The following is a 13,739-nucleotide window of genomic DNA, read 5'->3' on the forward strand; positions in this document are numbered from 1 at the left end:
TTCCAACCTATTCTAAAACAAAAGTTCAATAAAAGATGTTTGACAGAGTTTTTAGGTAGATTGCTCTTGGTGCTTTCTTATGCTTAAAGATAGAAAGTTGGATTTTTTTCTCCCCTGATATCTAATATCTATCTAGTATTCAGCATTTGAGTCTCTGTAACACCAGGTCAATTTTCCTCTGTACTGTAACTTTTTTTACAATTTTGTGCTTGTTTATTAATATCTGTGTCCTGAGAATTGTATATGCATACCTTCCATAAAATCCACAAGAAGTAAAACTTGAAAGAAACTGATGCTGTTTTGAAGATCCCTTAGTGGTAAAAAGGATCCCCTCAAATTTATGAAGTCTTAATAAAAATACTTCCATCCTCTTTGATACACTCATATATATACAATCAATTTATTTCTGTTTTCTCTTTATGAATAATAGCAGTACTGTAATGACACTGTAGGCCAATTCTCACAACAAAAAAATGTTTTCTGTCCATAACAAAATTGTCACTTAAAAAATATTTACCTTCAGTCTCTCTCAAAGCTGAAGAAACCTTCCTAATACAATCAGCTCTCTGAAAATAGTATGAGATGATTCTGGATGCTTCAGAGTCCCTTACCATCTATGAATTATTTTATCAGTCCTTGTTTTTGTCATCAGCACAGCTGTTAAAAAGAGTAATAGGCTTTTATTTGCCATGGAACTGTGTATTATTCTCCATACTAAAAATCAAGATATAAAATGTTGAGAGTTTCAATATTGATCTGGATAGTGCTTTTAGCTGAGCCTTCAGTGATCTTTTATGTTGAAAATACATTGAACTTTCAGCTACATAAATTAATGAATAGATACTGGAATCACTAAGTACAAGAATCCTCTCTGTCAGCTATCTCTTGGTAAAACAGGACAAAGCATGGATACAATTGATTTTTAATGTTTGTTTGTTTGTTTTAGAAATGGTGCTTCTGGATTAACAACATTGATTTAGTTTGTTGCAATATGAAATATAGAAAGTATAATCTTAGGGTCAGAAATTCTAATAGAGTGGATAACTCTCTCTTCTCTCTCTAGAAGTGGAACTTATAATAACTGTCTGTCCTCGTAAATGTTTCAGAAGTCTTTGATAAATAGTATTTTAATATTATATATGATATATTATATATTATAATATTATATAGCATTGTAATAAATAAACACTGTTAATTCTACACTTTTACTACTAAAAGTGTAGAATCTGCATATAGATAGAAACCTTGCCAAAGCTTTATATACCATTAGCTGTGTTAAAATTCTCAAAAGGTTCAATACTGCTGTGGACTTGATAGCTTTTGATAAAGAATTTTGCTACTTTTATATTTATTATGTAATACAGTGGAACAATTTTACAAGTAATTTTTTCCTCTAGATAATCGTCATGCCAAAATGTGCTTTTGATATTTGCAGTAGAAACTAAGCAAACAGATAAGTAAATTTTCTTGTGGGACTCTGTGTAATATGCATATTTTGTTCCTTTTAACTCCTCTCAGCAACCCAGTGTAAACACGGTGCAGTTTACGATACCTGTGGTCCAGGATGCATCAAAACATGTGACAACTGGAATGAAATCGGACCGTGCAACAAGCCCTGCGTTGCAGGGTGTCACTGCCCGGCAAATTTGGTTCTTCACAGAGGAAGATGCATCAAACCAGTCCTGTGCCCACAGCGGTGACACTCGTTCTCTTTCCGTGGACACTAATGCGGGTGGTCACTGACCCCTTTGATGCTCACAGCCAGTGAAGGACTCCAGCTGTTTGTGTGCAGATTCTGCAAAGTACATGTCTACTCACAGAGCATAAATATGCTCCTCTGTGTGTATTTGTGTCTCTAAGTACACACATGTGGCACCTAAAAAGATATATAAATGTATACTATGTGTATTTGGACACACGTGTCCATACACAAGTGCCCGAAACGTAAGTACAACCCATATATTTATATATATGTCCACACACAAATATACATAATTTCTATATACCATAGAAGGATGAATTATAATATGTATATTTTTTGCTATAAAGTTTATGTATTATTATTTCTAGGACCCTGATCTGTAAGTCATTGTAAAAATAAACCAGGTGTTTTTAATATAATATTGTGGCATGAAAAGATTGGATGATTTTGCCATTGCATAAGTTTGTCGTTACCAAGGAAACTTTTCTAGGGCCACAGCACTGCCAGGCTGGATTAGTTTCAACACAGAACCTGGATTTACAGTTGTTCAGGAAACACATTTCTCTGGAGATGGAGGATTTATCTAGGAATATTTCATGCGTACCTTGGAGCTGCATAGTGATTGGTGACAGTGCTTAATCAGGCAGAGAAAGCTGGGGATTGGCTTTTATGCTTTACTGAAATAACTGTGCAAAATGATTTCCAAAGCTGGTTGGACAATGGCCAGGATAGAGATATTTCTTTCTGGAATGGCACCAAAGAGTTGGGGCCAGATTTTCATAAGTGTTAGGCACCCAACAGCTCACTTTGAAAATCTGACCACTTCCCATTTCATATCCTAATGCCCTATCTCTGTTGTTGTGTTTGGCAGTAGCTGTGAATACACAATGAGGAGCTTGAAGAAAATATTCATGTGCATATTAGCCCCTTAAACATGTTTGAAACGCCTAGGTTTGTTTCATGTCTCCCTCAAATATTATGCAGAAGTCAAATCCCATGCTGAAATGTTTGATTTCAGTGTGCCTTAAAACATAAAATAATGCCAGGCTTAGTAACTAATTTAATTTATCAGCATGGTATGGAAGAAAGACAAATTCACCTCACCGAAAACCAGTAGAGAATGTCAAATGCAAATTGGCGAACTGCAATTTATTTCCTTAGTGGTCTTTTGGTTGAGGTTTATGAACATGTGGGCTCTGTGAAGTTTGCATGACTTTTGAAGTCTCCCAGGGGAGAAGCAATAATACAGGATTTCATTAGAAACCTTTAAAAAAGCCATACAACTTTCTCAAGCCTGAAGGGACAGGGGGCTATTTTTCTTCACTGCAAAGCCTCTCACAGAGCCCGATGGAATGGTCTCTGGAGATGATAGAAATCTTTGTGCATCTGATTTAGGTTTATAATGAAGTAATATCCTCCCACGCAGCTACTTCCATCATGTCTTGCATTGAAATTGCACATTGTAATGCTTTGAACAACTTTCTCCTTTAATTCTTTTCTATTGAGGAAGTTAAGCAGGGCCCGAGTTTACAGTAGGTGAGTGGGTCAACACACTTGGGTTATACAGCCTGTCTGTGATCCCACCCTGGAGGAAGATGCTGAGTGAACCTGGTTAACTTAAGCACCACACTATCCAAAATTCTGTACCACCACAGTGTTAAAAGGAGCTGGGCATATAATGCCAAGAGTGTTCCGTGGATGTTCATCCAAATCTTAAATAAATTCAGCTTGATCTTTTTATGTCCTTTTTGTGTTTGTTTTCTTGGAACAATCAAATAATTCAGTTTTACTGGCAGAGAGGGTTTTGAAGACTCATACACAAGTGCACTGGGAAACAGAATTGAAAATGTGTGGATCCCATCAGAGAAAGAAACTAGAAGAGTTTTATGTGGCTCATGTGCTAATTGAAAGGAGAAGTTGAAATTTAGAACAATTGCAGTGGGCTGAAGGAGTTAAAATATAAAATAGCAGTCATTAAAATAATTTAAAGTGTCAGTTAGACCAAAGAGCTTTTCAGACTGTGAGCTTTCCATGCTGAGAAATGAAGTATAAACCATTAGAAAGAATATTTGCCTACCTTCAGTTCAGGGCATATTTTAATTACTTACTGCCCAATGTTTCCAAAATAAAAATGCAGGCAACGTGAACTGCATACATGAACAGCGTATACATCTGTCTTTCTCTTTTCTCCTGACTTATAAAGGTGAGTGAAAGGTGAAGGGAGAGCCCTCTCGCTCTCTCAGTCCACTGATCACATTCAAGCAATGCTTAATTGATTCTAGGTGAAGAAGTGACTGTCTCTTTCTAGGATGATCTCTGGTTTTGGATCTTAAAATGATTCAGTTTGTAACCTGACCCAGGTCATCTCTAAATGAGACTCATTCCTTGGTTTAAGTTTTTCATATCTGCCTAATTAAGACTAGACCCATGCTTTTCAGTTTGGTGATGTAGACTGAGGAAGAGAGGAAAATGGTTTTACCTCTAAGCCAAGTGGTTGTGTCCTTATGGTGCTGTGGAGCTTTTTCCTCCAAAACCCAATTTTCAAGGCAAGAGTAAGTGGTATAATCTGTCTGCTCAGTTCACATGTACCATCTAAGAAAAGGCTGTTCTGCTTTTCTAGAAATTTCCCCCAAATTTCCACTTGACATTAGTTTTATATCTGTATCTGTGGTTACCCTGTGCCTAATTGAACTGTTGAGACCATATCAGGCCCAAGTGGGCTTGTTGTACTCTACTCTTCATCAAGGCCATTCAAAAGTTGAAAGTCTAGCCCAATACCATTATTACCACCGGCCTCACAGAGTTTGGGTTGAAACCCACCTTCCTCCTGATGACTTCCTCATGAAATATTACCCCTAGGATGCTAGAGCTGGAAGTTTCCTTTTTATCACTGGGGTTTTGTTTTTTATGAAATTCACTGGTAGTTAAATTTTGGTATGCTAAATGTGTTTAATGTGGAATAATTTTTTAAATAATAACATAACATTGGTAAGTCATATGGCATATGGTGTATTCACCGTACAAAACTTATGGTAGTGTAAATTTTGATCTTGATGATGCATATGTCAATCTGTGCACATAACTTTGTGACAATTTGAAAGGTGAAATATATTTGAAGGAGCAGAGGTTCCAATCAAAGAATGATCCAAAAGGGAAGTCCAAGAAACACCTCTGTAGTCCAAAGGGGAGAGTCAAGTTTCAATAGTTTCACAATTAATCTGCTGTGTGCTTTCTAGCAAGTCTTGGGGAAACAAGGCTCTGGATTTATGCATCTTTTTAAAGTTTATGGATGGAAAATGTTCTAAAATGCCATACCAGGGTAATGTCAACTGATAATTTACCAATCTACTCAGGTCTGCTTTGCATCAAGTTGTCCCATCTCTCTGAAATCATCATCACATGGAAATTAGCTGTTGCCATATGAGGTCAAATGCATTTACTTCCTCCTCATGTATTTGTGTCTTTAGGTTGTGTCTATTTTTGTGTATTGTTTTATAAACCATGGAGACAAGCCACAGCCAAACAGAACCATTTGAGTTCTAGCCTGAGTCCCACATCTTCCAAGAGTACTTTTCTTCCATAGGGTAACGTTGGTTGCACTTGGACAAAAACAAACAAACCAAAACAAAACAATATTCTTAATGTCCGACCCAAATACGAACCCATCCCTGTATCACATAAGTAGTTTTCAGCAGATAACCTAAAAGAAGTAAGTTCTCATATTTTCTGCTTTTTTTGAACGCAGGATTCAAATACAGTTTGACACTGCCTGGCTTCTCACTGGCAGAACCTGACAGTTGCAATGGCTGGTCTGATCTTGAACAACTTTGCAGGGGCACGGTGGTTTGCTTTTTCTTGCCTTCATCAAAAGTGGACAAGGTGATATCAGAGCTAGTAGATAGGTTAATAACAACCCATGCATTTTCAGCTGGACAGACTAGAAAGAGAGTCAGTCTACAGCATTTAGTCCTGAAGTGGTATTTCAGGTACAGTCCCAACTAAAGGATATTATTATCCTGACAAACAGGAACTTTATGTTACAGAACACAGATCAAATGCTTTTTCTATGTATCTTCTATCCTAGATTATACCATTTTTAGAAAGCCCTGTGGAGAGATGTTTCTGCTCCCTTTCAGAACCATTTCTAGTCCACAACTGCAAATGTTTAGAACACAGGCCTTACTGTGCTCCCATGGCAGCATTCTTTTTCTCTGTGTGAAAAAGTTGTTGCACAGATCAATATGTCCGTGCAAAATAACTGCATCAGAATTTCTAACAATAAAATAAGTTTCTCCTCCTGTGAACATAAGGTAGCTCTTGATCCCTCACATGCCCATGGCAAAAAAAACACCCCACCAACTACTCAGAACTCCAATCCAATAGCAGTGTAGTTGTATTGAGATCAAATTGGAATACATACATTGTTAGGCGTAGAAATCCATAATTAAAATAAGATTTTGAGTCTATTCCTACTTTTCTTGCAACTGTTACATCATCTTTAAAGAAGTCACTGAAGTTAAGGAAAGGGATTTTATTTCTGGGGTTGGAAATTTCCTAGCACAGCAAACCTGCCTTGGTTTCCTCCAGGAGATGTATTTTAGTGAACACACATTGCCACAACTGTCAGAACAAAAGCTTCAAATGCGCATTTATAACTAGTCTTGCTTCTGGCCTTGAGATAGAATTGCAAGTTCTCCTTACTGCTGAGAGAGCATAAGTAATTTCTTTTATAACACCAGTTTTACCAGGCAACAACATTACTTGTCATCAAGCACCAGTTTAGAAGCTTCAAGTGATATTAAATGTGACATGTAGCATTTGTTATTTGCATGACTTTACCCTTTTCATGGTGAGCTGAGTTAATGCCAGCCCTGCACACTGGAGGAAGTTGTCTCTAATGGGATGCATGCATATGTGTGGTGGGAGAGCAATGGTATAATTGATAATTATAATATATAATTATCATTATAATTGATAGCACTTTCTATTTCCCTAAGGGATGCTTATAACTGGGCATCAATATAGTTTGGTTTTGCATATGAAGGTGAATTGATGGGAATGTAGGAAATTCCTGCCCAGACAGACCCACCTTTTTTTTATTCCTTATCTAGTGGTGAAGAAATGCTTCAAAGCACACTTCAAAGAGCATTTGTGAGTCTCCTAATGGACAGCTCTGCAACAACCTGCTCATAGCAGCAATTTAGCCCTATACTCTGGCAGTAAGTGGTTGGTACTTTAATGACCCAATCGTTCAAAGCACTTATCTGTGCTCAAACTTTGAATAACCTCCTTTGCTTCAATGGGGCAACATGCATGCTGACTTTTAACCACATGCTTAAATGGTTTGCTAGGCCAGGGCCAGAGAGTTCGGTATCTGGCAGGATCAAATATTAAGCCTTGTGATATTATGTATTTCTTCATGATTTCCATGCATAGATCTATTTTTTGATCATGCTGCTATCTACTGCTAGAAAATCATACCAGTTAAGGTTTTTTGAGGCTTTTTGTTTTGAGACTTTAGAAGACTGGGGAATTTCTTTCTGTTGATTTCCTATGTCAATGTAATAATTTCTTCCATTCACTTTGTAATTTCCTACTCTTTTTAAATTGTTGTTATTGTTAAAACAAAGGGACGTAGTGTTCTTGATTTTTTTTCTTTTGCACTGGTAAAAGTAGGGAACAATTTCAGTGAATTAACTGTTTCCAGCTATGCTAGTTTTAAATTGAGTTGAGTTCATACTAACAACATCCTGACTTTATAGCTGTGCAGTCCTGGTGTGGCTTCCCTCAGTTGTTAGACCCTCAATTGCTTCTAGCTATAGCTCATTATAAAACTCTGATAACACTGTATTAGAATAAAAGCATCTGTAGCCCAAATCAGTATGAATGATTTGCTACGATAATTTGCTATAAATAGTTTGTAAATGAAAGGGAAAAAATTAATTTGTTTTCTTATTTTCACAATAGTTTTTATAGGTTGTACTAATAAGGAAAAGGAAATTATGACTATAGAAAGTGATGAAGAGAAGATAATTGAGAAAATTAATTTTATTTTTTTTTATGTATAGTGCAAGTATTCAGCTTCTTTAACAAATGTCCCTGAATGGCTTTTAAAACCCACAGAAAAAACTTGATTGGGCTCTACAGAATATGAATCAAAACTCAGACTTGGATATGTGCGGATGCAGTTCTGCAGTTAAAATTTTACTGTGTCTGGAAGGGAGTGAAATAAATGAGTAGAGTTTGGAGGAAATAATTTATCCCATCTTAGGCATCTGAATATTTCTTTTCTAGTTTGGGGTGTAAATATGCAGGTGTTTGAACTCCACAATGCTGAATAGATAGCCCTGACATCCTTCATATTGGTATGCATCAAGAATAACTTTAGTAGAACTCAGAGGAGAGTATCTATGTAAAAAGACATGTCTGGGGTTTTTTATTTGTTCATTTCAATTAACTGTTACCCTGCAAGTTATGAAGGGGAAGAGATGCTGCACAGAGAATTTCAGAGTGTATCACATTTATTAGAAGCCATTAATGTATAGGTGGGTTACATGAAATATTTTATATGCAATTTATGGAGAATGCTCTGTAGTGTCAAGAGCATTACTGCAGAATGTTTACATTTTAGTGTTTAGAATTGCTTTGCTTACTCCTGCTAAATTTTTAATAAATTTTACCTGAGGTGCATTAATGTAAAATGATACCTATTTAAAATTTTACTAAATTTTTGTCTTCATCAGTATGACTCAGTTTATATCTTTGTTGAATTTAAATTTGTTATGTAGTTTAATGTCTCACAAAATTGCAAACTGCGCAGTAACCTTTCCATGGCTTGTCTTTGAATGTCCATACAGTTTTATAAGAATATTGTACTAATACAATTTTGTAAAAGTAGAATTGTGATGAGTATGTTTGTAAAGACATTATTTATTCCACTATAAACTGACTATTTATTATCTTTATGCAGATAAATATTGATGCCTTATTATTTCATAGCTGTCATTAAAACTGTTATGATTTGCAGGGTCTGACTCAGAAAAGCAGCATCTCCCACACAATGGTTGATACTTTGTTCTCCTGAGAATTTAAATACTGTTATTTCTTGGGGTGGGAGGAAGGCAAAGTATTTTCCTTTACTTTTACTTTTACCTGTGATTAGGGAGATGGAATTTTGGGACCCTTGGTTCAGCTGGTGAGCCATTTATGTGGTACTGCTTGGTCAAGTTACTTCACTGCTCTTTGCCTTAGTTTTCTTACTGGTGAAACAGAAATGATGATGCTTTACAAAAATTACAGAAATGTTGGGAAAAATGAATTTGTTAGAAATCCACTGGTCTGTGTTTGAGCAAGGCTTCTGTTAATCCCCATTAGTCTTCAGATCAGTCCTTACAATTGTCAAGTATTTTTATGTTTTTTTCTTTGCCAAGAGTAGCTCATTCTGCTTCTGAAAGTGTAAATAGGTCATGAACCCAAACAGCCAGGACTGAGAACAAGCCTTGCTCTACCCTGAGCAAGAAGACACTCTACCATAAGAATACTTTCTTTGATGCTTTTCTTCCTCCTGGAAGGAAGAGCTGAAAGGATGAGGAGAGCACAGAAGGTAAGAGATTTGGCACTTTCTTGGAAATGCATAGGACTACTGGTGCTGCACACTTTGTAGCTGTGGGAGTCCTTGCTTGGTCTGTGTTAACTAAGTTGACATGAAACCCCCAGTGACAGGCTGCTTCAGTATCAAGAGACACTGAATGTTCATTTTGGGGTGTGCTGGCTCGTCCCTTCAGACTCTGTTCCATTACTGAGGTGTGAGGGCAATGCAGACATGGCAAGGGCAGTAATTCAAAGGCTGTGGGATCGGGCCCTGCAGGCTCCCTCTGCCTGGTGACAACTCATATGGTTACACATAACTTCTACCCCAGAATAACCACTCAGAGGTCACAGTTGTTAAATATAATTTTCCCCACCCATTTAGGATGCAGTCTGTTCACCAAGAATGCTGCAGTATTAATTCTCCTTTAAAACAGCGTTTTATCCCCACTTCTCTCTTGCCAGGCTTCACTTGGCTCCTGGTGAGATCAAGCATATAAGCAATCAACATTTTGTCTCTGCCCAATGTAGAGCTTTACAGACTGACCTTTTGCAGAGCACTTGCACTGCTTGTGGAGGCAAAGTATGGATGCCATGGACACCTCTAGCAGAGCACTTGGTGGGTTCCTCCACTTCTGTTGTCTTCTTCATTTGGGCAGCCTGTGCCTTTTACATCATAGCAGTAATTCTTCCCTCCCTCCCTGTGTGACCTTTTCTGAGCCAAACATCTTGTGACACTCCCTTTTTTTCATAAAAATGCTCAAAGAGAAAAATCTCATTTAAGAAAAGTGTGAAAGAAAGAGCTTACATGGAGAATGAGAAAATAGTGGTGTCTGTTTTTCATTTAAACAGTCTCTAGATTAATTTCAGGCTATTTGCTTAATTCTTGCTAATAATTGGAGTACTTTTCTTCATCATTTACAGTTCATCATCAATAGAATTTTAATGTTTGAGGGTATTGGTAATAATTGTTTTTCTAATTAAACCATACTGACTAAAAATCCTCATTTAGGATTTTTAACTGGTGCATAATTTCTGTTTTTATGGTTGTGTCCTGTGGTTAGCACATGTTAAATTTGCCCTAGAAAGACAACGCTTTGTCTTCAGTTGTATTCATCCTGTTTTATTTAGTACATCTGGAAATCAGGCTCAACATCACTTTTATTTTCCCATCTCCTTCCAGTGTTCTGTTGTACAACAGTGTTCTGTAATGCAGTTTCTCCCCCAAGTGTCTATCCCTCTCTGTGGTCTATATATAACTTTACATATATATATAGATATATAGATAGATAATGCATTTCTAAGACTAGATACTGTTGTAATATTCCAGAGGTGAAATAATTTATTAGAAAGTTGGTAACATTTAAATAATTTACATTTTTTAAAAAAGCTGGAAAGAGAATAGCAATTTTGATTGCTATTTTCTGAATGTACAGCAGATGGTGCTTAACAAATATGCTTTACATCCAATATCTGAAAACAGCTAAGCCTGGAAACTTAAATTTTAAGGATGTTTCCCAGTCTTTTCAAAGAAACAGGTTGAATGGAAGGCCCCCAACATTACTTACATCAATGTGCACAATGTTTGAATGATGGAGATATAAAAACAGCTCTTCGAAAAACATCTCTTGTGTGCTATAAGGAACTATATATTTGGAAAGGAATTAGGTATCACAGGATTATTTCAGTCTTGATCATTGCCCTTTTCCTTCAGGCTCATTGTAGTTCACTTAACTAATGGGAAAGATCAAAGCCCACAGGTACTACTTTCCACATGAACAAAAAGATGTGAAGAGAATGATGTGCTGAGACCTAGTCTGATGTCCCTGAACTCTCATTCACACACCTGTCAATGAGAGAAGTTACTTTTTCTTCTAGTACCAAAAGATGAGCCTGTGCTGTGCTTCTGGGTAGCCCTTTCCTAGTGTGGGTGGGACCTGTCCAGGACTAAGCAAGAACTGGCATCACTGTTTCCCCTCTTGGTGTACTATTTGCAAGGTAAGGAAGTTGCTGCATCTCTGAGAATGCTATTTACATCCTGCGGTGTCAAAACCTGAAGATTTATGTCTAATATGGCAGCTGTTACTATAAAGAAGAACAAGCTACCATGAGCCATGGGAATAATATGAAGGGGGGCAATTGTGGAAAGTCTCTGAGTTCTGTTCCTCAAGGTCAGGAATAATGAATGAGAGAGAGGTTTTCATGTTTGGATTCAGTGTTTATTTTTTCTTATCTCTATTACATTCTCACAGACAGTGAGGTTGTCTGCACACTAAACTAACAGTCTAGAAAATGGAGCCTAGATATTTCTTTCTAAGGCCTTTTAAGTGTCAACTACTCAATTATAAAATGCTAACTAGTTTATTTTTACTTATAACCCAATAACCAAACACCCATGTTCCACACTGCTGATTTTTCTATCCAATCACACAATATTACTAAAATCCATGAAGAAGAAGGTGAAAGAACAAAGCAGGTTAATGCACTAAACCCTCCATCTTGTTGCATATATATTACTGTATTCTAAAACCTTAAAGTCTAAATTTTCCACCAAGTGATATAATACACTTCTGTTTAAACTACACACTCTCAGTTTCAGTTCTATCTATTAATTTTGGAAGCCTTTTCCACAGCCTCAGGTCAAACACAGTGTTCTCTTGTGGGTCTGTGCCTGTCAGCAGAAATCATGAAATTCTCTGTGTCCAGTGTTCCAACAGGCAATGAGTCAGAAAGCTAAAGAGAATTTAACGACATGCTTAGTAAAGCTTTAGCTAATCTTTATTATTTTTTAGGCCTGTTTTCTTCTTCCAAAAGAATAAAAATTTATTTTTAAATGTGCATTGTTAAAATTAAAGGGCTCACAATGAGGGTCTCAGGGAAATTTCTCCTGCACAAACGTTGATAAGGTATGAACAGCAGGAATACAAACATTTACACCAGTCTATAGCAGTGGTGTATCAACCCCAGCCTTGCTGGGTGTCTTCTGAAGCCTGAAGGGTACTTGGCTGCAGACTCTGGGCTGTAGTGACAGCCAGCCAGCCATGCAAAACGTCTTCATTGGGAAGACATTTCATGCTCACATAATCAGCCAAAAATCTCTGGAGTTACTCTGATTTTCAGATGCCTTGCTTGCCTGCTAAATAGACAGTCATGCCACAGTGCTGCCCCAAATTCTTTATAGAGTCAAAACATGATTCTCTACTAGAACTGAGACAACTGGCTGTCCATAGGAAAACAATAGATCTTATGTGCAGCGGTTGGGGGATGCAGTTCCTATCCTTGCCTACAGCAGTTTTAAGGCAAGCCAGCCTTTAAGTCAAGTTAATGCAGCTGCAGGCCAAGTGCCGGTGTTAAGACCCCTTTAAGAGCTTAAGCACATGAGTTGGGTGCTTTTCCAACACATCTGCATAGGGATGCACATGATGACCTGCCAGTTGGACTTGGATGTAGAAGTCCCACATCTGCAGTAGATTTACTAAGATTCAAAACCACAGTGATTTCAAATACAGACCTGATCAGATTAACTTTGAAAAAGACATGGTGCCATGAGACATTATGAATCATACCTACTCGTCCATATGGGGAAGAAAAAACATCAGCTTTGTTGTTTAAACCAAGCCAGAATCCAGGTTTTAGCACAAAGGTGAGTGGTCCATTAATGACTCAGATCTCCTGAGACCTGAGTGGAAAAGCTGCCATCAATTCAGCAAAGGGGCTGAAGATCTACCAGGACCTAACATGTGCAAACCCTGTGAAGGGGCCTTTGTTCCTTGCTCCAGGGCTGAGGAGGGAATGAGAATGTATCTCTCTGGCATCTGACGGCACGATTGTTTATGAGCAATGGGAAATGATGTGAATTTATCTGAGGTGTTGCCAAAGAGAAATGGCCAAATTCTCTCTGAAACCTTTATGATACCAGACAATTAAAGGAGCCTCTGTTCCCTGATCCTAAGAACATTTTGAGTAGTAAGCAATTGTAGCCAAGATTGCTGGGAACCTTTATGCAACTGAGTGTCTGTTTAAGCACCATCTGCAGCTGTTGGCCCACCTTCTCCTTTTGTTTAGATTTCTATTCTCCACAGGCTGCTGTGAACAGATCACGGTGCTGCTGAGGCAATAATCAATACTACTCTCATTTTAACTCTCTTGCCACTGAGAAAGCCAAATCTAATATTGAAGTTTCTAAAAACAAACTTAGGCTACAGACTCCATTGTTTAAGTTGCTACTTCATTACAATTACAAAGCTGTAGGAAAAAGATTAATTGATATATTAATCTGTCACAAATTTACAGTCTCTACTTCCCTTTCATCAGTCCCATTTTGTAGCACTTTGTAGCACATTTGGGGCAAATGCCAAAGCAGACTGTAAAACAAGTCTTTTATAGGCTTCAGAAAGAAAGTGTGATTTACCCAGTTCAGAAAAGGGTGTGCTCTCAGGCGTGGAGTCAG

At 37.4% G+C, this 13,739-nt stretch overlaps 1 protein-coding gene across 3 annotated transcripts in view; it reads left to right on the forward strand.

Annotated features, from left to right (window-relative positions):
- Window positions 1–8,599, forward strand: part of BMPER (BMP binding endothelial regulator) — a 151,979-nt gene extending 143,380 nt beyond the window's left edge. For 2 of the 3 annotated variants that reach the window (XM_015619660.3, XM_019005800.2), the window contains one exon: window positions 1,519–8,599. In XM_015619660.3, coding sequence (XP_015475146.1) covers window positions 1,519–1,700 — 182 coding nt within the window. In that variant the 3' untranslated portion in view covers window positions 1,701–8,599. The remainder of the gene's footprint in view (window positions 1–1,518) is intronic. The other variant, XM_015619657.3, reaches the window with a different exon arrangement.
- Window positions 8,600–13,739: the final 5,140 nt, after the last annotated feature.

The sequence above is a fragment of the Parus major genome, chromosome 2, assembly GCF_001522545.3.
Source record: "Parus major isolate Abel chromosome 2, Parus_major1.1, whole genome shotgun sequence".
NCBI classification, from domain to species: Eukaryota; Metazoa; Chordata; class Aves; order Passeriformes; family Paridae; genus Parus; species Parus major.